Source organism: Folsomia candida, unplaced genomic scaffold, assembly GCF_002217175.1.
Source record: "Folsomia candida strain VU population unplaced genomic scaffold, ASM221717v1 Fcan01_Sc004, whole genome shotgun sequence".
NCBI classification, from domain to species: Eukaryota; Metazoa; Arthropoda; class Collembola; order Entomobryomorpha; family Isotomidae; genus Folsomia; species Folsomia candida.
In genome coordinates this window covers 7,456,409-7,482,153 of record NW_019091196.1, presented here as the reverse complement: position 1 = coordinate 7,482,153, position 25,745 = coordinate 7,456,409, and the positions used below count along the sequence as shown (strand labels likewise).

The following is a 25,745-nucleotide window of genomic DNA, read 5'->3' as shown; positions in this document are numbered from 1 at the left end:
GGACGGAAAATAGGGCTTGAGGCTCTCGAGTCAGTTCCGTTAAGTTAAACCTGTCATTTCTATATTTGTGTAAATTTGAAACAGCAAATATTTACTTTTCTTCCCGGCGGACGTGAGCTGGCGTATAATTAATTAATATTTTATTTAAACTAAGCCATTATCTGCACGAAACAGACCTTGATTACCCATCTTTTATTACTCTATTCTTTTACTAGCCAACATCGGGAGTAATTTCTATTTTTGCATAGCGTTGCTATCTCTGGTGTCTAGTATTTCAGTATCAAAGAGATATCTCTCAAGTTTCACTCCAACTCCATTGTTTAATTAGGTATGTAAGTATTCTGCCGTGTGATATTTGACCTCTCTTTTCTGGTATAGGTATTTATTGCTATTTCTGGAATAAGTATTTTCTGGTACCCACCATGCAGCATTCATACATACATTAGCAGAGTACTTTGGGATTTATATGTCATCGATTTACATATTATTACGCAACGGGAAGAATGAGATTACTCCTCTTCATCCTGACTTTACATACGTAACATAATTAATGAATCTCTTAAATTCCCTTTGTTAAAATAATAATATATTTTCATCACACTTTGCCTCATGTTCTTCTTGGAAGGTTCTCAGAAATTTGAATTACTGTCACTCCCCGTGATTTATGCATTGTTCAAATTACATTCTTACTTTTTGTTTCATTTCATTGTGCCTGCGTAGCTGGCATGCATGCATCATGGATTCTGTTTATCTCTTCCCTTTTGGAAGAAACACGTTTGGTTAATCTTGTTCGTACCAGAGAAAAAATTGACTAAGGAGGGGAGCTTGCGAGGTTGATAATAACAGATCTCGATGCCCTTTGGATATGTGGTAGGGTCCCATGAGTGTACTAAAACCCTGAAGTGGTTTGACTCCATGGCCACATTTGCGCCCGCCACACCCACTCAAAAATGCCCAAAAAACGCTTTCACTCCAGTTTTCACTCACTCAAATCCACGCCAGAAATCCAATTTTACTCGGATTTTGAAATTTCTTTCGCCATTATACTCCCAGATAGTTGCTTTCTTCAATTCCATATCAAACTCAATTTTGCTGATGGTTATTTCGCAGGCGTAATTTGAGTTGTTGATTACTACAACAATCCTCATTCAGAATTTCAAATTTTAAAAATACTAAAAATTTCGAAAAAATTGGGTTTGATATTGGATTGAAGAAAGCAACTATCTGGGAGTATAATGGCGAAAGAAATTTCAAAATCCGAGTAAAATTGGATTTCTGGCGTGGATTTGAGTGAGTGAAAACTGGAGTGAAAGCGTTTTTTGGGCATTTTTGAGTGGGTGTGGCGGGCGCAAATGTGGCCATGGAGTCAAACCACTTCAGGGTTTTAGTACACTCATGAGACCCTATCACATATCCAAAGGGCATCAAGATCTGTTATTATCAACCTCGCAAGCTCCCCTCCTAAGAGAACTGACACATGAGACTAATTTTAGATAAAGTAGACTCATCCTCTCTTGTTTCAAATGAGTATTCAAGTGGCTGGATCTCGGTTTTTCTTCCGCTTGATTTCATTCAGTGTGTTATTTTGGAATTTGCTTATTTCCCCTGGTTTCTTCGCAAGGTGGGAAGAGAGCCCACTTGTCTGTCGGGTATCCAGTTTCTGGGGAGAAGGTTTTGAATAAAATGAGTTGGTTGCCAGGCTGGTTGGGTTGGTGGGCTGGGTGGGTTGGATGGACGGGGTAAATTAGAAAATAAGATGAGGTGAGGGAGTTGTTTTTCCACGGAATTAGTATTAGTCTCCATCTTAATGGGAGTTTCAACACGAGACAACAAAGAAACAAAGATAATCTCACGGCTTAGACTTTCTCTCTCCACTTCACCACCATCGTCTTTGCTGCAACTACGCATACAGAGAACAAGATACATCGTTTCTTCTCATATTTCGTTTGCACTGCTCAAATCCAGTCGAATATTCCACCAACGAACGAACGCAGTAGAGTACACCTTTCCCTTTTCCGTTATGGTTTCCTCCTTCCTTGGTATGAAAATTAAGTTCTACTTTTGAGCCCGTCTTTCCTCCACATAAGCTAAATGAGAGAGTAGAAATAGAATAAAGGAAGAAGTGTTATAATTTAAGGAGGTTATGAATTAAAGGCAAATGTATGACTTTGGCGTTGATGAGTAATTTTGAAACTGGTTCTAATTATGCTAAGTTTAGTGTTTAGATCAAATCCACTGCAATTGAGCAATGATAAATATATTATATTATTTAAATGGGTGCTGAGATGAATCATACGTATTTTTCTTCATGTATGTATGAGTTTTCAATTCCAAATGTGTTTACCAGTATCTACCGCTGACCTCGTATCTCGGAATAGAATCGATAAAACATTTTATTTGGTAATGAAGCCGTAGGAGCAGATTCCCTGCCCGCTCTGAGCAATAATTAGCGTAAGATAGAGCGAAGAGCAGAAAACTCTGCGTCGTCGTGTATGTATTAGCTCGAAGGTTTTATGTGTACCACCACCCGTATCGATGATATTCGGATAAATCGTATATAGTGCCTGCAGATTATTCGACTACCTCATACCGTACATTTTCGGTCTCTGGCATAAATAGTGAAATTTCAGCATAAACAGACTAATAGATTCGCCTACCTCACACTCCTCGTATTTAGAACGGATAGATTTGTGCGTTGGAAAATCAGCATAATTGCATAAATAGCGAACCGTGGAAGGCATCATCATCAACAGTTTTCACTGAATGTGGAAAATCGAAGTCTGAAATTCTCTCGTTAATCTGCTGCGTATTTCTTTCCTCGATGCGAGCGAGATAGTCAAGTCAGCATGGGTGAAAGTTGATCCAACGGTTTTGGCTTGTTGTTTAAATTATTCTGTTTGTTGGTTTGGCCTGGCTGCTGCATTTGCCAGTCTGATATATAATATGTAGATTTACGAACTAATGGCTCTTCCCACAGAATTTCACTAATGCCTTCATTAAATTTAAAGCAGGCAGGATGGCGATGATTTATCGATTTTCCAACCGGCTGAATAATATGAATTTGGATAGCATTAATTAATTGTAATAAATTTTCACTTCTCGATATGATGTCTGCCATTACATCATATATTATACATAGCACGAGTCCATAATAATATGCTCACTTACTTATGTCATCCTGCACACATTATTATTCTAACCAGCCCGAAAGAGTATTGAATAAGGGCGGGTTTTGCTTAATATTAATGTCGTATCTGTTTCAACAGCATTGAAATTCCGGCCACATAATCGTCTATTGATTGGGTTTTGAGTCTAGCTAACAAATTGAAAATGGAAATCCGATATTTTTGGTAGAGTGGACAGATAAGTAACGTTCCTGTATGTGTTTTTGTTGCTTTTATACTTTCGATTTGGTCGAGTTGTTGTCGCACCACAAGTTGGATAAATGTTGTAACTCCATGGACAAGTTGTAAAAGGAAGAGTTAGATGCGGTATGAAATGGAGTATCTACAAGTCCAGGGTAATTGAGATGCTGGAGAACGTGCCGAAAATGCGAATGATATGCCGTGCTGCACTACACACCGAGAAAGAGAGAGAGTCAGTTAGCTTGTTGGAGTTCAAGTTGCTCTGGGGCACACTGTAAATATCACCCTCCCCACAAGATCTCATCTCTCTGCCTCTGTTGTCCAGAGATAGATAGATATGTAGCAAGTAGGCAATCGTAACCGAGTTTATGGGAGTGAGAGCGACTTTTCTCGTCCAGTTACTTATTTCATTTCGCTCTCTCCCTCCCACACGACTCGGCTTATGTTCTGTGAAATTGTTTGAATTTGACGAGGTGGAGGAGGAGGTTGGTTGGATACATGAAGGGAATAAATATTGAGTGGAAATTGAAAGGAAATTAGCTTTCAGAATCTAACTTGTTCTCTCCCAATTTCCAAAAACTATTGTAAATAAAATGTTTTACGATGTAAGAGAACACGAGTTTGAGTTAGATTGATAAGTTTTTAACCAATCTCACTAGCTCCTCTTTCACGAGAAGGTTTTTGGTGAAATGGTGAATGTGACAGGATAGAGAGTTTCCTGTGCGTCCTTCCTGTGTTCGACGCCTACTTTTCCAATGGCACCCACCACCCTTACATTTTATTCAGCTATCTCTTTTTCCTTCTGTCGGCTTCGTGTTGCTGCGGCGAAAATAGGCAGCAGCAGCAGCAGTGTGACCAAGGCGAGGGAATTTAAACAGACTGATTAATCACTTCATTCTACTAATGTCACCATTTCCACAGAGTTTCGCCGGCATCAATGACAGAGCTAAAATTGTAAAACTTATTCGTACTGAGGTATTTATTTGCGATTCGATACAAGAGTCGGACCTGCTCTCAAAATGCGTCTTGCAAAATAAAGAAAACTAAATTTTCACCTATTTACCCACCCGTAAGTCTTCATCCTTATTCATAAGCACTAGACAGAAAGATTAAGGATGGACGATGCAGTATCTCGTCCAGAGGGAGACCTGCATATATATGCTCGCCTCCTCGTCGTTTTCATATTTACATGCATACATATCCGGAAGAAGAGGAAACTCGGCGGGTGGAAGCTGATGTAAATAGTTGGTTGGACAGCGTGGCGGCTGATTGCATGGAGAGAGAGAGAAGAAGTGGGCCGGTCGGTGGTTTGGAAGTGATATTTCATAAAGGGAAAGTGGTACAGTTTTCCCCGTAATAAGAACGGAACAGCCCATGTATCCATTCATGAGGAGGAGAGGGGAAGAGATATTTTATTTTATAATGGGCCCTGCTAATATCCTAATACGATGGTGGTACTACTCGTGGTGATCGTCGTGGTGCAAGAAGGAGGCAGCCTCTGGATCCAATTGCGGATTTCAAATGGCCTGCGGTCCGCAATTTCGGTCGGGATAAAGGTTCACGTCCGCAGTCACAAAGTTCAGGACGGAATGGTCTCATATTCACTCTCATGCTGGCTGCTGCAATCCTTCTCCTCTCCTCCCTCCTTCCCAGTGGATGGATACATTTTACTTTGTTATACGGACCAACTCTGTGTGGATGAGCATGCTTCTTCCTCTTCTTCTGCTAGCGTGTCGGCTCATGGCGAACTTTCTCTTTCCACTTTCTCTCCCATTTCATTGTCCATGGCGATGTGTAGCAGGATTATCCATTTTTAATATAAATTAGCCCGTTTCTTCCTCGATTAAAATTCAAGGGAAGTGTCGGTATTTCTCTGGCGTCCTAATTTCTCTAAAATTCAGAATCTTGTTTTTTTTTACAAAAATTCTACATCCTAACGAATGAATTTAAACTTGTTGTGTATGCAGAATGATTTTATATATAAAATCTCAGTTTATATATGTATGTGTGGGGATGGCATAAATTATTTCCCTGTAGGAAGTTATCTCTCTCTCTCCACTTTTTGAGTGAGTGAGTGAGTGGTGGGTTGTTGGGAGGTTGGGATTGCATGCATAGTTATGAGTCGGGCAGAAGAACGGATGAGGAGAAGAGTGAAAAGCAAGGAATGGGAATTAAATGAACGCGTGGTGGAATGATAGCGTTGTTTCTATCAAGTGAAAGATGAAAGCTCTCTGCAATTCTTCCTCTGCTCCTTATAATTTATGGATATTGGAATGGAATAATATTTACCTGCGGGCGTCTTTCAACTACTCGTAGCACACAGACCCACCACCATCACACACCAACCCCTTTGACGATACTAATGATCAAAATGCTCCCTCTTTCCATGTCTCTGGAGCAATGCTACAGCTCTCTCCGCCGTCATTTTTAACATTTTCAACTTAATTCATATTCACTCCGTTGGAACGATGTATGCACAATGCAAAGTAAAATTTCACCACTTTCGCAACATTTGTTTGTCTTCTTGGATGGACTAATTTTCGAATTTTGAATTTTGTTTACCTTCCGGCCAATAATGTAGATGGAAAAGGCTTTTGTATATATTTTCTGATTTGAATATGACTCCACGAATTTGTATGTATGGAATTTTCTATTGTCCCACAAACTAAATGTTGTGATTATTATTTATGCGTAAAATTAAAACTTTACTTTACCACGACTTTTGTTTGTTTTGTGGTTATGTATAAAAGTGGGGATGGAACAGAGTCAGAATTTCAAATGGATATAAATTCTCTTCTACCTAAAACTTTCTCTTACATTGCGTTGCGTCACACACGACAGAGTTTTCTTCTTCTGTCCTCCATTGTATAATGAACTTTCTTTTGAAACTCCTTTCGCAACAAAATATATGTAATATGACGAAACGTGTTATTTGCTTATTTCAAAAGTTTGCCAATATTAATTTGCATTATTTATTATTCATTTCAGATTCATCACTCACTTATTCACTACATAAGTAAATACTGATTGATCGTATCACCAGACCAGACCAGAGTCACAACAATTAAGTACGACCGACATCAATTTTAATAAGTATCCAACCAACATTTTGTACCAATATTATTCTACCGTTGCTCTGTTGCTGCTATATTCATATATAATACTATTATATATTTGATCATCATCAAACCACCACTCCAGCCACACTGCCCTTTCACTTTTTGTGTGATAACTCGCAAGTTCAATTAGTGTCAGGATCATCATCGTCATCATCATCATCCTTTCAAAAGTGAAGATTGAACAGCCAAGATCGCCGACCGACCAACCAACTAACCAACCACTTGAGTTGCTGAACTTTATTCCACTCTAGTGATTCTCTCTGTTGATCTTATCTCTGATCTGATTCAACTCTGTCTCTCTTCTTCTTCTGCTGCAACTAACTTGCTAACTAATATATTTCTTGATAGACGTCGATCGTGAAAAGCGCAGTGAACCAAAATAAATACATAGAGACGTGGCTACCACCATAAGGAGAGGACGGACTTACTAGATTAACAATTTACAAGTGTCATCCTCCTCGTTGAGCAGGAATCAATAAATTCTTGTCATCGGACAATTCCAATTCGACGTGTTATATTAATAATAGGGCTCGAAATCATTAATTATTCCTCAACAAGCAACTTCTCCTCCGCCTAATAAGAAACTGCACACTTATTTCTTAACCATATACAATTTGTAAGTGCAAAGTGAAAGTTTTAATCATTTAGCAAAATGGCGACACCAGCGGATGATCCAAACGTCACGTTGACCATACGTTTAATCATGCAGGGAAAGGTAAGTTTTATGGTTTCACTATTTATTTCTTAGTTTATCGGTTGGCTCACCATTTTCACTTCGGATACTCATAAAAGTCATGGGACGGTAAAGAAAAGCGTCCAAAATTTTATGTAAAATGTGAAAGGAAATTGATTCGTATTTGGGGAAAATCTCTCAGGAATAAAAAAAAATCAGATCATCGTCATCATCACAGTGTCGCTCGCCTGCTTATAAATTTAAAATGAACCTCCCCAAAATGCGGAGGACACTATCCCCGCATTTTTCTTGGGGAAAGTGCCGCCACTTACATCACATTTCTATTGCATTAGATTAGAATACATTTTATTTTATGCCCCCCAGCGAGTAATCGGGCCCATTCAGGAGGCTATGGTGATAGATATTTGTCGTATAGTTTGGTCAATCTCTCGTCTCGGTTGAGAAAAAATTGAGATACGTTGAGGCTGCGGTATAAATGCATCAATTCATATTTTAGATTTTTTTTGTGGGCGAGAGAAAGTGATTGAACTGGGCGAACGGTAACTGTATTTCAAACTAGTACGTAGTACGTAGGTAGCCATGTTATTAAGTTACACAAAATTGCATAAGCAGAAAGTATGATATTATCATGATAAAGAACCTTTTAAGATTTCTTCTTTCTTTTCTACGCCGCGCCAAGAAGAAGAAGAAGTGGTCGGTGAGAGAGTTTGAAGATTTGAGGTTTTCGAGGATCTGCATGCATTTAGATTTCCAGGTAAAAAAGAGGATGCGAAAATTGAATATAAATTGAATAGAAAATCTTCTTGTATGGTGGTGGTGCGGGCTTGAGATTTAAAATTAAAGTCTGGCCGAGCAGGTTATTCCACGGGTTTACGTTACGTAGCAGGGGAGAGGCAGAAGCCGGAGAAAGTGAAAACGTGTAGCACGCCCACTGACAAAGTGGCTCTTAAGCAAACTTACTACATTGCTTCATTTCATAAAGAAAGGTGAAGAAAACGGGAATGAAGGAACGGGACGAACCAGAAGAAAACCTGAGATTGATTCAATTGTATTTTATTCTATGGATTCTTCCTCTTCTTCTCCTCATTCCTTCGAGTCATGTAATCAATAATAATTCAAAATTTTCTTCAACAGCGGCATCATCACACTCACAAAAATTTACTGCAAATTAGATTACAACTGACTTGTACAATTTTTTAAGAATTCGTATAATAAATAGCTTCCCTTCATCTCATATTAATTCATTTTCATATTGATTTGAATACATGAAAACAAATCCTGGAGGCGATATGCGTGTAAGGAGAACAAAGTCGAGTGGAAAATCAATAAGTCGAAAGTTCTTCTTCGTGAAAGAGGAGAAGAAGAGAAGGAATCCATTGAGAAGTTTTTGGAGAATGGAAGACATGGAGATTTTACATGAATATGGACACCAACTTACTTTACTTTCCTCTCACCCTTTTCGCCTATGCATGTTCGACCAGAGTTTTACATGAGTTGAAATGAAAGGAGAGAAAAAAAAGTGATTCTCTCTTCTCTGGGCAGAAAATAGAGCTTTCACAAGTCGACGGAAATCTATTATGTTATGCCATGAGAGAGATAATCGAAATCGAAAAATCTTTCCCCTCATACGACCACCACCACCACGACGCGTATTATATTATCCGGCCGTCCTATTGTGTCTTATCCACATGGGCATCGAATCGACATAAGAGAACAGATAATAATATGGACGAATATGTGCACATGTCACTATCACTTGTGCGCCTATACTCATCATCATCACCGCTTAAACTACCATTAGACAGGCATAGGCCGGGTTTGCCCCTCACTGGGGAAATTTATGCATTGATGAGTGGCATTGATAAATTCGGAGTGAATGCACAATGCAACCTTTAAGTAGATGGACGTGGACACGCGTTTTTTCCTCTCTCATTCTTTGTCAGTAACTTTTCTACGTACGTACGGAGCGAGATGAATTTACAACCTCCCACCTTGGTTGGATATCTTTTCACTTTTTTATCCTCCATTCCTCTACCTACATTTATTTGTCGTAAGATATTTCTTTTGACATATGGTCCGCATATCTCTCTCGAGGTGGGAGAAAGTCGTAGCTTTATACTTTCACTCGCTTCTTCTTTAATATATGAGAGGAAGGGAGGGAGTGAGTGGGGCGAGCAACATACATATTTGTGAATGAGGAAGGAGATAGAATGGAGGCAAAATTTGCGAGAAGAAGGATGGCATGAATGCCACAGTAATATTTCAGTGATGTGAATTTCACTCTGAGTGAGAGTAGCAGACCAGCCAACTCGATTCTTCTTCTTCTCCTTCTTTCTGGTGGTGGAGAGAGAGAGGAAGAAGAGTAGAAAGTGAAAGTGGAAGGATTTTATGGGATGACCATATCGTATATTTCGCGTCATGTTCAAGGCGGAATCAGCTCGGGAGAGAGAGGTGGACAGTAATAGAAATTCATGACGATGGCTGGAGCGGAAAATGTGTAAAAAATATAGGAGAGAAAAAAAGACCCACCAATCCAACAAAACTATTGGATTTCATTATACACAGAGACACGTATGTATGTACACACTACGGAGTTATGTATGTATGGCATATGCTGTCAAGACTAGTTTCGGTGTAGCCTGACCTATCGAGCATATACCGTGAGAGACCTTTCAGGTGAGGGCAAAAGCTCATTTTTCAATCAGAGTCTGCCTTCCGTTTCAGGTGTGGACGACTGCGTACGCTTTTCTCTCTCTCTTGGTGCAAATGCAGTTCTAATGGATTGTGTAGTGCGGCCAAGTTGAGGCAGCATTACTCATGATAATTGCACCAATAATCCTTCTGCAGTGAATGGATGCCCTTTTTTTAGACTACTGTCCATTTCAATTTAATCTATGTTTGTCCATTTCTTCATCTCAAATAGGTAGACACGTACGTACGTATGGAGTAAGGGCCAGGCCAGGCAGCAATGAAAAACTTTTCCTCGTTTCGTCTTCCTAACCGAGAGGAAATATTATTGTGGAGTACGTATGTAGTAGTTGATTTTATGTAGATTGATGTGTGGTGGTAGGAATGGGCGACGGTGAGTTATGACCATCGTCTAGGGGTTATCAATCCTCCTCCTTCGATAATAAAAGTCCACGAAGGACGGACGACTCTTATTTGGTTGGTCCAGCCATCAGTCGTCAGTGTATTCACCTCAATTTCACTTTCACTTGGTTTCTTCTCAATCGAAGGAGGAGGTCGAATGTAATGTCTTCTCTTCTCCGTATTGATTGACGAACTACCGACGACCGACCCGGTCAGTCTGTTGAGCTGATGCCCATCTTACTTCTTTTTCTCTCTCTTTCTCAGTCGTCGACCGGGTCAACATGTCATTCTTCATTTGATCAGATTTTCTTATCGGTTTTTGATCTCGAGAACACGTAGAGACGGTTGCGTAAGAGAGATTTGTGCCGAATGAAGAAATATTGACACATTGGGAATGCAATGCAGAATGCAGAATGAAAAACGAGTAGGTATTCGAGATAAAGCTAATTTATATGAAATACACAGATTCGAAACTAACTCGAAATATATTTGGTGGGTGGTGAAAGTACTGCACACGAAGGTCGTATAACGGAGGAAGTAGGAAAGAAAGGGAGAGAGGAAGTGGTGGTGGAAGAGGAGAAATGGGATTGCTGAATGGTGAAGAAACTTTCCATCTGCTGAATGCTGCCACTTTTCACCAACCTCTTAACGATCAACTACTTACTCACTCGTTCACTATTGACTATTCTCCTCGTCCTCGTCCTCCTCCTCTGCCTTAGCTCAGTTTGACTCTTGAGTCTCCAGCTTAAAAGTATTGAGCTGGTTGAATGCCTTTAAAAGTAGGCGTGCGATATTTCCAAGCACTATTACCACCACGACGACGACGACTGCCCATAATGCAGTGTAGTAGAAGTAGTGTGTCTTTAGATTTTCCTCAAGTGTTAGTTCCAACGAGACGATTCTGATCTGATCCACAAGAAGACGAAGAAGACGAAGAAGTGACTTCTCGGAATGGCCATTTGATTCTTCTTCTTCTGTACTTTCTACGTTGAAATAGTCACGATCTATCCACCGATGCACACGATTAAATGGGAGATAGACTGCTCAACTTACTTTTCTATTATCATTCTCCCCGACCCAGGAATGTGTCTCCTTTGTTTATTAAGGGGACAACCCACACATACTTGAACACACATCGTTCTCGTACGTAGTTAGTACCAGTCTATTCAGGACTAAATGGAATGGCTGTTTATTGAATGGAATTGATAATTCAGCCGAGTTTTACCCCTGCGTCAGCAAAGGTTTGGATTTATTAGAGGGTCGTAGCGGATGACATGTTCCCCACGTCACGTTTACTTTATTAGTCGACGAGGATACATTTGTGTGGCTTGGCTTTAAAATAAGTAAGTGTTACGCGTTTTTTATGACTTGTCATGCTGTTGACTTGACTAGAGAGCGGGATGGAGGGAGAAAGAGACAGGAAAGGGAAAGGAGGGGGCAATTTATATGGAGGGAAACCTGCTGGTTGACGTTTTTCGACAGACTAACAAACTTAATGACGTATGACCGGGTTATTTCATTTTTATGGTTTCCTCCTCCTCTCTCTGATTTATAATATTAGCAGAATTATAGACTTCGCTCTCTCTCTCTCTGCATTCATACAAAGTTCTTCTCTTTCCACCAGCTTTCACTTCACACCCGGCCAACAAAGAAAAGTTTGTCTCTCTTTGATGTCTGCTTGCTTGCCTTGCTAATCTGGAGGAACTACTGGGTGCTAATTAAATTATTGCATGTACTGCTGGCTATTCATCCTTATTTTTGCTTGTATAAATTGTATACGTACAATTTCTCCCTTTTTCTGGGTCAATTATGTACATCTATATGTAAATGCAACGGTGGATGGATGGATATATACCTACGAGTGAAATGGAAAGTATTAGGTGAGTGAATAGGCAGGTAAAGTTTATGGGTAACTTAATTTTCGTTTTCTCCGTCTCCTCCGCCCTGCATTTTCTGAGCTGGTTTGACACTTTGAATATAAATAGAAAACGTGCCAGAGAGGGAGAGAGCGACTAAGCAAAAGGCGAATCGTATTCTAAGCTGGCATGAGTACAATTAGCGAATGAATGGCAACTTGATTACCGAGGCGCTCTGTCAAATTCATGAGGTCGACCCGGGTCGCCGGCGTGTCGAATGAATGAAAACTTTCCTCTGCAGTCACACGGATAAATGTGTATGCATTCGGAGATTCAGAATTTGGTGCTGAGAGGAGAGAGAAAGTTGGTTGATACTGCCATTTCCTATTCTTCCTCCGCTCCCGTCGTCGTCGTGTATTCTGCAAGATACAGACTTGGTCGAATAGCTGAAGGGAATCAAGCTCAACGGCTTCTTCTTCCCAGAGGTTTCTTCTCCGCGACCTAAACTGAGAGTGAGCTGGAGCTGACGTACGTATCTCTCTGTGTAGTCGTGGGCTATTATGGGATGTGAGTTAGTGCAATGTCAGGCAGGAGGTTTATGAGGAAAAGGGTTTGTAAATAATTTATGAGATTTATTCTGTAAATGTATTCTGTATTCTCAAGAAAATTGGTTTCACCGGCGGAAAAAGAAGTAAAATGAGGAGGAGAAAGTCAAGTCAAACTAGATGCCCACTAGGGTCTCTTCTCTCCTCCTCCTCCGTGTACTTATAGCGGCATACACATCAGAACCTTTCTTTCCGTGACCTCGGATTTTGTGGAGAATATTATGATTTTGGATACCGACAGATGTGAAGAAGGTAGAACGTGTAGCTCTGGCTGCAGGGCATCGAGCATGTGCAGGATGACGAGGAATGTATATGATACATATATACTCACAATCACTTACGTACAACTAAGGCTCAGAGCTTCTTGAAGTAGACGAGGCTACCTGAATGGGGCAGAAATTGTTGATGAGATCGTTTTTAAAGTGCCCTCCAGATACGTACGTTTTTGCTCTCTCACTCTGAAGGGAAATGCCAAAAGAAAGAGAATCCTAGTTGGCGCAAGCAAGCAACTGACTGTAACCACGATTCGTGGGTTACCAATGTTTAGTGTTTCACAATTTCTCCTCGGGTATCTTATTCCTTATCAAGGCAACATAATAAGTTACATTATCGTCGGAATGCAGAGTAGTCAATAATAATGAAGGAAACGAGATCTCATTTAGATCCTCAGCCTCCCCGTGTCAACATGGCCTCGTCGTCGTCGTCATGAAGAAGATGACAAAACATGATGGCCACGTCGAAAATCATGCCATTCCAATCTATTCCTTCCTCCTCTCTTGATGCCGTTACACACCTCCTCAAAATGTACAGATCAATCTCCCGATTTCGTACAGGATGTGCGCCCGTCCTCGTCGTCGTCTCCATTTGTGTGTGTGGAATCATTCGGAGAAATAATTTCCTTGGTTCTTGCCTGGTTTTGAGGATAATTGGCTATGCTCCAGTTCGCATTGTAATGCAATTTGATAATAGATTGCTTGCTTGGTCGAGTCTTTCCTGCGCTTGTTTTATGTTCTATCATCACCATTTCGACCGAATAACTAGCTCTTCTACCTCCTGTTCCAGAACTAATCTGTTATTTCCATTCAAGAATTGATCCGAGTTGACTTGACCGCATCATGTCCAGTTCATGCAGTTAGGAGATCGACTCTCTCTCTCTCTTTGAAAAATAACTAGTCTACCATTCACTGATTCTTTTTTCTTCGTATCGCATTGTATTCGCGTCCATTGTGTTAAATTGATACATACGTCGTTGAGTGGTGGAATCGATATTTTGAATTTCTTTGAATTTGTGTTTTGCTTACATTTCCACTTTTTTAATGTGGTGGTGCAGTGTACCAGAACGTGCCGTTGTTTTTGCCTTTTTACTGTCATCCAATAAAAAAGATAACGATATCTTTAATTGCCTCATTACTTTTTGTTTCGTTTTTTTCTTGCCTTTGAGCATGGTTGATTTACTTATTTTAAAATTTAATTGGGGTGCGGGCACTTCAAAGAAATAAATTGAAAAATATGACCAGTAGAGGAAAACGAGGACTAAATATATAAAGAATCGTGGGTGTGGGTCGATCCATTTATTTGAGATTTTTTTTTGTACTTCTACTTGGATGGTTTCTTCTAGGTCTCCTTTTGTATGTGGTGGTGTGTGCCCAGATATTTTAGTGCTGCTCCTGCTCTTTCCTTCCTTTCTCTTAATGGCGTCCAATGGGCAGACTAAAGTGGGGTGGTCTTCGTAGATTGGGTCAGAGTGCATGTGAAAAGAGGGAGAGAGAACGAGAGGAAGCTGGAATTTCATCTGTAGCCAATAATGGGAGGATTTTATAAAAATCCTGAATCTCTGCCATTTCAACAGCCATTACGTTATTTGGTTGAGTTTTTTTGAAGACGGATGGAGGAAAAAGTGGTGCGGAGCAATTTATACAACCAAACCAAGCATTTTACTAGTATTTTTGAAGGGGAAAAAGTGTGCACTTTCTCTCCCAATTTGGATCCTTAGTCTCATGTCGTCCCTTAGTATATGTTCAATGTCGCTAATAAATAACTTATACAGCTTTCTCTCCTCTCTCTAATAATGCATCTCTCAGAACCTTTTTTTCTCCCAGACACGGTTTTGTATAATCAGAGTTAGTCTCGGAGAGACAGATTGCATATGCTGATTCAAAATATGTAAAATATTTCCCTACGTGGTCAATGGAGGAGGCAATTCAGATTTGCCCCCGATTTTTTATGGTAATAATAAATTGAAATGGATTAATGGTATGGAAGAAAAAAACCATTTAGACCAACATTTGTCAAGCTTTCTAATTTTAATTTCACTTTATTGTCTTGTTTCGTAATAATTCCCAGGTGGGGATTAAGTTATGCGAAAGAAAAAAAGCAGCCACAGTTGGCTGTGTGGTTTGGTTATCTGGATCCCTACTAAAAGTTTTGAATTTTGTGTCCATATTTTCTTTTTACCAAGATGGTGTTCAGTCATAAAATTGCGAAATTATTATTCCTCTCTCCCTCTCAATGTATGCATGCTTCATATCAGCTCGCACCATAAGCGGCGTAATAGCCCCATTCGACTAAAAAAGGGTGGTCCATCCATGTTAGTTTAAGCTGATCTGGTCCGCTGGTCGTCGTTCATTGTTATATAATATGCACACACATATTGCTTTCTCGATCTTATTCCTCCTCCTTCATCGTTGGAACTGAAAGTTGGAGGAGAGGAAAGATTGGAATTTTTCGGGAGAAAGGCGCAGAGTGAAAGCTGTGGATGGATGATGAAGAAATCGGCTTTCTCTACTCCCCGATGATGTTTCCTTCTTTTCGTTGGATGGATGGATGGTCGTTGGAGATAGGAAAGAAGAAGAAAAAAAACGAAATAGAGTAGATTGTGTGGATGGCGGTGGTGACGAAACGAAAAGTATTGAAGAAGCGAGTTCGTTCTGTCCTATTTTGTTGTCTGTACCTCCTCCTCCTGCCCTAAAAAGCGAAAAGCGGTGATATTGATATCGGCGTATTTAGTATTGTGAACTGGCAAGGTCCAAAGTGCAGTTGGATGTATCCAGCACGTACAACTTTTGTGATCCGAGCCGAACCTTTATATATGTTTAGAGAGAGAAAGTTGTTCTTCTTATCCCCGTCTTCCCATCTTTTCTCTCTCTCTCCTATACCAAAAGTATGTACACTGCCTTCATCGGCACCACCACCACCACCATGAGAAGCGAAGGACAATACAAAATACAACAAAGTTTCTCCTACTTCCTTTCCCGCCTGGGACGAGAAGACAGGAAGGAAGCTGACAGCTTCATATGGTTTCCCTCACCAGATTAACAGCTTATGGGATTCTACCAGTGCAAATTGCTTCTCCGTGTTCTAGCCCAGGTTAGTTGAGGCATGATTGACGGGGTTGTCAATACCCACCCATCTCATCCCAGGTTTTTCTCTTTACCTATGCATACATATTGCGTAATAATAATACTAATAAGAGTGATATTTTGGTGGAAAATATTGTTTTACGTAACCAACCGCATGTATGTCGTAACACCCCGTAAACAAAATGATAAGCTGATATTGTTTTGATAGACACGAGACGGACGGAAACGAAACGAGGTGTCATGCATAATAGTAAAACTGTTGAGGGAAACGGTGGACTTTTGGACGGTGGAGTAGACGAGGAAACGGAACGGAATGAATTTAGTTATGGAAAGTTTGGATGGTGTCATGAAATAAAGATATTGTGCTTTGATCCGGATGGTGGATGTGGGTGGCGTTGATAAATTCGTTTCAGTGTGGTATGAACTAAAGGAGAGAGAGAGAGAGAGATTTCTTCCTGGTCGGGCGGGTCGACTGGTGCCAGCGAGGTGTGAGATGGCTGATGTCGATACTCTCTCTCCTGGCTCTGGCAGCATCCGGTCCTTCATTCCCTCCTGCATAATATTTCTCCACTTGGTGACGTCGAGCTATGAATTTTACTCAGTTTCACTCACCAAAAGTGAAAGTGGTGCCGGGTGAGTAAGTACATAATATTTTGAGGATATTGGAGTCAAACCCCAAGTCAAGAAGGGATGAGGAGAAAGAGAAAGTGAAAGTTGTTTCTCTAGAAGATTTCTATGAATTTTGCTGGATGGATGGATGGTTTCTATTCGGTTATTGATATTTGATATTTGTTTCACGGCTGGATCATTCCATGGTTTGAAGATTTCAGATTGGATTCCAACCTCGACCAATCCTTATCATCGCGCTTGGGCCTGTTCATGTAGAAGGAGAGAGAAAGCTACGTATAGGGGAATTATATGTATTAAATATTTTTTCGCTCCGATAGCAGCATTCCTGGTTAAATTTGATCCATCCATTTACTTATCGTTGGAATGTTGCTTTGTTCTTTTTTTAGAGTCGGTTTCATATCGAAATCTGTCTTTGAAAAAGAAAGATATGTCAAAAAATTTATGTGATTTGCTCCTCCGATATAACAGCATTCAACTTCACAATAAAATATGATCCAGCTTTTCTTCTTGTGTTTCAAGAAGAGAGAAAGTAAACCGCGAGAGAAAGTAATTCCTTTCATCATGAGACATTACAAGAGTGTAAAGTTCAGATTGAGCCAGACCTGCCGTTTCTCTCTCTCTTTCTTCCTTTTGTTCGTTCGATATTATTACTAACCCTTTTCCTCCTACTCCTCCTCCTCCTTGTGGTTTGATATTGCTGAATTTGCCCAGATGAAGAAAGTGGTGTTTAGGGAATGAAAATCAGATTGGGTTCGGAGCTCGGGCAAGGAGATGGACCGGGTTAGTTCTCCTCTACTTCTGAGAAGTAGAAGTTTTCTCAGACCGTACATGATGAAATTAGAGAAGTGAGCTGTGGTTTTACTATCTGCTTCCGCTCTTCAATCTTTCTCCTCTTCTCCTCTCATGGCTGTGACCTTCTTGTTGCTCGAGATGAAGGGGAGATGATATCAAGTCCAGAGAAAGTAATCGTGTCGGCGGTTGGATATATCGACCATCGGAGAAAGTATTGTGTACTGAGGAACAGATTATGTATTTGACTCAAATTTTTGAAAATTGTGTTAAGAAATGAATATATTATATTGTTGCAATTCTGCCAAACAGCTGTGAAGAAGAAGATATATGATTAAATTTAATATCGTTTCGGATCTGGAATAATTCCCATCTGCGGTTGCCGCCTCAATCTTTCCAAATCTTATGGTCGCAGCAGCAGCCAGCGGCGTATAGTTTGTAGTTGAGAGATTGGGGTTGAGGTTGACTGGGTGGGTGGTTTGGTTATTAAATGAAATAATGCTTGGGCAAGGAGAAAGCTGCCTGCCTGGTGTGTGTGTGTCCTTTATTTTCATTTCGTCCCCTGACGAAGGAAGACGGAGACTATGCATTCTAAATTCTGTTGATATAAAATTATCCCTCCATTGTTCCAAGAAGAAGATTTAAATACGACACGGGGAATATTTAATGTATGCATTTATTGAGAAATTGTATCGACATGTGCGCCTTTTCTCACGTCATATTTATTCCTCGAACTTTGTCATCTTTCTAATTATCCGTGCGTCATCGGGTTCTTGGCGAAAAAAATGTTGGAAATCAGTGAGGCGATTTTGTCATGATATGAAAAAAAATAAATGAAAATGTGTATGTCATGCATGGCACATGTAGCAACTTAAGTTGAATATAAGTCATCCATGCGGTGGTAGTGGGATGCGATGTCTGAAGTCTCATTTCCACTCGTGAACATATCGCATCGCGTTCTTCCCTAAATTGCTTAAGGTTCTTCTTCCCTTTCGCTACTTTACTTTTACATTACACTCTCTCCCCATCATCCGTTTTGAGAGACATGCATGCGTGGCTGGTTGGCTGGCTGGTTTCGGATCGCGTTGTCCTTGTCGTTCTAGAATTTTTGATTTTTCCTCTCTCTTATTGGAATAGCAATTTTATGTCTGGTCGTTGAGCGAGCTTTTGCTTGCTTACTTACTTTCTCCTCCTCCTCCGTCTCCCTTCACCCAGGCATTATTATGAAACGTATATAAAGATGATGTTTCGTGATGTGACGTGACGTGAGTTGGATGTGCACAGGCGGTGAGTGTGGTGTAGTCTGTGGTTTGATTTTCGTTTCGTTCCCTATGAAAAGCAATTTCCTAAAGAAGGTAAAGAATGCATGGTTGGAATTTCGACTGATTGTGTGGTTTCCACCACGCAAACGTCTGACAACAGAAAAAGTTGGGCAGTATTGGTCCGTCGGTATATATTTATATTACAACTCTGCGGTTACTACTGGTCCATGTGTGTGGGAAGAAATGTGGCCAAGTATTTTTTATGGCGGAAACTCTACACTAAAAACATGTTGGTCGCTGCTTCTTTGTTCTAAAAATGTGTTCATGTTTTTTTATTCAAATGTTTCCCATCACATGATTTCCTAAACGAGTGAGTATTCTGTAAATATGCTGTCCTTATGCTTATGATGATTGAAAAAGTGAAGTTTTGGAATAGAACTCGTCACTTTTTCCAAAATTTATCTACGCCGAGTACTAGATTTGATAGCTTTTGGAGTTTGGTCAAAGCAGTGAAAAAGTAGACTTGTTCATCAATTTTGTAGATTTTGTGGGATTCAAAACTTTCTCTCTTTACCATCAACATTGGACGGATTGACTCACACACAGCATTGGCGAGGAGTTATCAAGTGAAGTGATGGATGCAACAACTCCAATTGATAGTGTGTACTTGGGAGCAAATCTGTTTCTCGCCCCATTCATGGAAGTGAGTGAGGAGTATTTGGTTAGAATAAAGTTTGAATGTTTCAGAGTGGGAAGTGAACTTCTTCTTGAAATAAAAGTAAAACCGATGGCAATCACAATAAAAGATTTACAACTATTCAATATCCAAAGTGCAAAGTTGTTTTGGAATTGGCAATGGTATGCATTCCTGCCATATTTATTCGTCGTATGCCAGTCGTGCCCCAGCCAAACCGTGCGGTGTGGCACGGTTCCATCCTCCTTACCGTTGTTGTGATAAACATCCACCACTCTATTTTGTATTTCCCATGAGCGAGAAAGAGCATTGTGTTTTGGTTATGGCTTTTTCAACTACAAATTTAAATAATCCTGTTCACACTTTTCATTGATTCTTGCGCCAGGAACGGGGTATTTAATGTTTGTTTTTCTGGCATGAAAAAAATATATATAAGCTATTTTCCACTCTGACGCTAAAACTGAAAAGGTTTATTTTTGGGATGAAATAAAAATTCAGATAAAAATGAGAATATATCCGGAAAGTTATCTGTACCTAAGTAATGGAAATGAAATGTATAAGAAAGTGGAGGTTTTTTAGGGGAAGGTGAAGTAGAGTTAAGAAACCGTGATGGTGGTGGTTAGGTTTTGGTAGGATGGCGAGGATTATTATATTAAGGTGTTCTCTCGAATGACCCTGAGAACGGGAAGATGACGGCTAGAGAAAGCTAGTGAATTACTTTACTTTCTTCCTCCGCATCCGTATGTGTGTAATACGTAGTTGGAAAAGTTGGTTAGTTCGTTGGTGGTTGTGGTCGAGGACGAGGAGATGGTTAAATGGAGACGGGAGATTGAAACGGATGTGAGTTGGATGAAGTTTCTTCCGCGGCCCTGTTGGCTCATGTGATAATGATGATCATCAGTCCAACTTTCTCTCCCTATTCACTATTAACTAACTCAACTCTTAACTTATAACGGCTCGCTTGGGTTACTCGATCACCAAGAAGAGAGTGGAAGTTAGGGGAAGATGAAAAAAATAAATTTTGACGATAAACTACGAGTAGTTAGTCAGGTAAAAAAAATATGTAGGTGACATGAACGACTAGAAGGAGGTAGGTATTACGGCATACATTCGTAATATTTTTGTTACACAAGCTGACCTGTTGCCCTCGTTTTTATCTGTAAAGTACGTGTTACATATTTATCTCAATCATCCCAGTAACGACATATTTACAAGAGGTACATACACCCTCTAAAAAATTAATATTGTACCGCTTGACCAACTTCCCTCCACTCCTCACATGATTCGGCCATTAAATTGCAAAGGTGAAAGTTGTGAATGACCCGGCATAATGGAGAAGAAAGGTATGTAGTCATCCTATATAAACCGCGACGATGAGATCCCAGCTTCCCATTGTTGTTTCCCCAGCTGCTCCTCCTGCGGACAATGCGGTCTAGTGTTCAAGGTAATTATGGGGTAATGATAGCATTGCAACTTAGTACTCCAATGGGAATCATCCTACGCTTTGCGAGCATCTCTCAAAGTCTATTATTCCGTGCGTCCCGTTCCGCCGTTCCCTTCACTTATTTCTCAACCCGTACGACCACCTTTCTCCTCCATCCAACGGAGTGAGTGGGAGAGCAGCGTATGTATGTACGTAGGTAGTTGGTTTTACTTGGGTTGAGATTCTCATTTGTGGACAAGGATGCTTTTCGTAATGTGCACCATTGTGGTCTAATGAATACTGGATTGGATCAGTCGCAATTGTTGTCAGAGACTGCTGCTGACTTTCTCTCTCCCCTCTCTTTCCCTGCAAATGGTACTCTTTCATGCCTCCATTATTCCGGCCAGTTCGGTCGGTTCAGGTAATGTGAATATGAACGAGAGCTAGAGAGACTCTGAAAATGGGGATATGAATGAGTGAATGCTTCCCCGTTGTCGTTTCCTCCTTTTCTCGATTAATCTCTATAAAGAATTTCTGGAGGAGGAAGGACCATGAAATGTCTCTGTTGTAGGATTTCCCCGTATTTCACAGCACTTTGCATATGTACCAAGTTTCCCTTCACTCGCTTGCATTTCCTTTATTGTGCACTTTGGCTATAAATTTTAAATTGAAGGAAAATATGACTCTGATTTTACGGCTGGAATCGTTACATAGATTTTTTTTCTCGACAATACTTTTCGTTTTCGCTATATGTACGTAGTACTCGTTTCATTACGTTACGTTCGTTACCTTTTTCCCTCAAAATCTAAAGAGGACGACGACCAAAAGAGTAGATAAATCGGAGGCAAAAAGACGAGAAATAATTTCTGCGTCAGAGATTTCAGGAAGATTTGTGTTCTTTGTTTCCTCCTTGGATGGCTGGTTGGTTGGTCTCTCCTCTGCCGTCCCTGATTGTTTCACTCTGCTGGAGTGGAGAGGATTGTGTACTCGTAATAATAAAAAAAAGAACGCCATGATTATTATGGAAGGAGAGCGAGAAGACGAGGAAAAATAAAAATGATGTTAGTTGACTCAACTACTTGACTCAGTTTGGTTGAGTTCATGGATGACGGAGAAGCGGGTTTTTGTTGATTTTCTCCATCATCAGGACATAACATGGCAGCATTTTTAGCTTGTCTTATCTAACGACTAGATATAAGTAGACACAATTTTTCGTCGTCAAAATCCACAAAGTGCAAAAAAAGGAGAAAGTAAGAGAAAGAAATGGCACAAAATTCGCGACAGTTATAACTTCAACCATGAAATGAACAGATGCGGTCTCCAGAGTGTACAGATAGTCGTACATATGTACGTAGTTGACATGATGTTTTTTATTTATGTCGCCCTCCTCATACTTGCGGGTATAAAGTACGCCATTTTCCTCCAAAATGTCGTCGTAGCACGAGAGATACATAATTTTATGAATTTATTTCTCTTAATCAAAGCAGAAGTAAGTAAATTAGTGAAGAATAATTATTATTTTGTGTACTTTAGTGCAGTCGTGAGTCCCTCTTATACAAGAGAGATGATTGGATCTGTAAATAATATTGTGCAATTCTGGAAGACTGAATTTATAGTTATGTGCATATCGTCGTTAGAGGACAGATATCGCTGCGGAGTGAACGTTGAAAGTAAAGTCATTAAAGTAAATAGGAGACATTTACTGGTCGACTTATTACCGTGATGATTACGCGGTCGAGTGGACGCACAACATTTTCTCGAGTGTTTAATTGAAAGTTAAGTACTTCTTGGCTTAACTTTTGCTTATCGTCAAACATGTTGTCTCCCCTCCGCTTCACGCAAGGTTACATGCATTTCAGTTGAATATTTAATCGTGTTTATGTACATATTTCACTCTACAGCCAACTCTGATAGTTTGCAAGTTGGTATTTATCGTATATTTTTATCTACCACATATATATCGCGCTATAGTGGTTGATGCTTGATGTGATGTTAATGGTGCTGAGCTGGCAGAGTGAAATTGTGGATAATTGGATCCCTTCTGCTGCTCTGGATGGAAAAGTGTGCAGTCTTCTCGACTGGTCTATAATGATGTTCAACTAGCTAGAGTCGAGATTTTGCGTGCTCGGCAGTTGTTAAGAATCAAGAGAGAGAGAGAGCGAGAGAGATGAAGAAGGGGGAAAGAGAGCTAGGGATGGATGTGGGGGAGAAAGGGTGATCTGGTTTAAGTGACAAGTTGGACTCGACCAACCCAACAGTTAATTAATAATCACTTTGAGTTAAGATTGTTAAAGAGAAAATTATCAAAGTAATATTTGCCCAATTAATAAGTTTCCGTAAAGTTTGAAAATACTTGTGTATTTAATGCACACACTTTTTGTTGATTCTTTTAAGCTCCAAGCTTTTTCATTGTCATCTCGCTCGCAGATGCTACACACATTTTATGTTTTGGCGTGTGTAGACTTTTACAAAGTTTAAACCATTTATTTTTATTTTAAAGTAGCATCGCCTGCGTGCCTTATTGCGTTTCAACATTCGTCACAAAGTAGCTATTTTGATATACGACACGTACTTGAAACCAGATATCATAACAATGCTGATAGTTGATTGTGAGCAACAGTGCTCCTCGGGTTAGAATTTCCTCCTTTTTTCCTCCTGCCACCAAGGAATTTACACTCTTCGCCTTTTACCCTTTGAGTAAAGCGTGTTCTACGTGCAGCATAATACCTGCGCCCATCTTGCCTAGCATGGAAGGAAGGAGACAAAAATGATGTCAAAGGTTTAAGTTTAGAACAGAAGAGGAGGAAAGAGAAATAGAAGATTTTTGGGCTTTAGGTGTTTGTTTGTAGGTCTCAGTGGAGCTCTTTAAAAGTCTTTTTGAGCAGCAGAATACTTATTGAGCTTTGAGATGTCTCTCTCGTCCTCCATCCATTGTTGTGTCGGAATCTTCTTCCTCAATTCCCCATTTACTGGATTGAGCATCTAATGCAATGTAATGCAATACAATGTACACACAATACCAACAGCTCTTTCTGCTTCTGGGAGGGAGGAGGTGGTGGTTTAACGTAACACGAGTTGAGTGGCGGAGATAATGTGCGACGACCAACTTGCTCGGGGGTTTTAGTCTCCAATTCTCCATGCCCAGATCAAATAAGGAGGATGAGACGTGATCGGCAGCTATTTTTATCCGGCTTCATTCACACTTTTATTTACTTACTCTTGCACAGAAAAGAAGAACGAGAGAACTAATCTGAATCCACCAAATTACAATACATGTTTTGCTCCATTGTCCCAGATTTTGGGCGAGTTGTAAATAGATGTACATACATAAATATGTGTTCTGGGTGGAATTTTACCTTGCCCGACTGTGTACATACACCGTAAAATGTGGATATGTGTAGAATACGGGTATTTCGATGGGTATAGTGAAAGTTTTGTAACAATTCTTATTTTTTCTTCTCATACACCCGCTTTCTCTCTTCCCTCTAAAAAACTTTATACCTGGTGTGGGAATTGAGAAGAAAGTTGATCATGATGATCGCACCATTTCTCTGCGGTGTTGTTTCCAACACGAAAGTATAAGATTGGTTGAAATTGTCCTCGACCAGCCAGATGAGAGGGCCACACGAGATCCTTCGGGAAAATAGTGGACGGAGGAGGAAGAGAAAGTTGATACGTGAGAACAAACAGGAAAATAAGAAGAGTTTAGTTGATACTGGAGAAGTAAGAACTGATCTGATCTGATCTTTTATCTGGAGTTGTTGGAAGGAACGCTTCAAAAAAATTAACCATTTCTAAAAAATATTAACTTTCTTGCATTGTGGTCAAGAGTATATATTTTTTACAATACAATATTCTCGCATTTGTACATACGAGATTACGTAAGACACATTTTCCCAACCCAGCCAATAATAAAATGGTCCCGTTTCATTTCGCTGGTTACATACATTGGTCGGTCGCTGTTTTGGCAGTGGAACACGTAATTTTCCACCCGATTGATCACTTGAGTTGGAATTCATTGAATCGAAAAGTGCGCAGACAGGCATTTAAAGGAAAGAATGAATTGTTACTTGGAAGGGTGTCTCACTTGTCGTTCGAGTATCGTAGCTCATGTCGTCTCCCGTCTTTGATTGTCTTTTACTGCGAATAAGATGTTTGTGACTTTCACACTCGTAACAACTTGTCCTCAGAAAAGGAGAGGAGAGTAATGGTTCTCGATCGAAGAAACGAGCATTGTAGTTCAAATGTGATTACGTGTCGTACTAACTGTAGTATAATAATAATGAAACCGTGTCTCCTGTTTACGGTCGGTTCTTATTGTTCCATCAATTGTGTTGCGTTGTATACGACTGCCGAGATACAGAGAGAAAGTACAATACATTGTAAATTTTGGAACGCATATCCAATTCATGTCCTATTCACGGCCATGTTTTTACTATCCGACGACCCATGCTCCTTTCTTTCTTCCAAGCGAATATAATTCGATCGAAGGTTGTGGTTATTCGTTGTGTAATTTTGTTTTCGGTCGGCGTTTTCGGTGTGTGTGTGAACGAACTTTTACTGTGTTCTTCTTCTTCCTCTCTCTCTCTCTCTCGGGTTAGATTGATCACTCCAGTTTCAACTCATTTTTCCTTGTCCGAAATATCCCAACCAGTTGAGTGCATGCAGTTTTCCGAGAAAAGTGTAGAGTTTGGAAATGAGTGAATCGATTTCGCACCACCACTACGACGTATATCTATACCCATCCTGCCTGCCTGACTGCTATTCCGCAGTTGACGAATGGTGTAAATCGCCTCTTTCTCTCTCTCTCTGCCTGGCTTTTTCCATTAGTATATTTCTTGTGCGTTAAAGGAAGTGGT

The 25,745-nt window shown here is 40.1% G+C and overlaps 1 protein-coding gene across 4 annotated transcripts in view; it reads left to right on the top strand.

Annotated features, from left to right (window-relative positions):
* LOC110849561 (poly(rC)-binding protein 3) overlaps window positions 1–25,745 on the top strand; it is a 72,903-nt gene that overhangs the window by 24,625 nt on the left and 22,533 nt on the right. For all 4 annotated transcript variants that reach the window (XM_022096986.2, XM_022096985.2, XM_022096981.2 and 1 more), the window contains exon 2: window positions 6,354–7,199. In XM_022096986.2, the coding sequence (XP_021952678.1) occupies window positions 7,137–7,199 (63 nt within the window). In that variant the 5' untranslated portion in view covers window positions 6,354–7,136. The remainder of the gene's footprint in view (window positions 1–6,353; window positions 7,200–25,745) is intronic.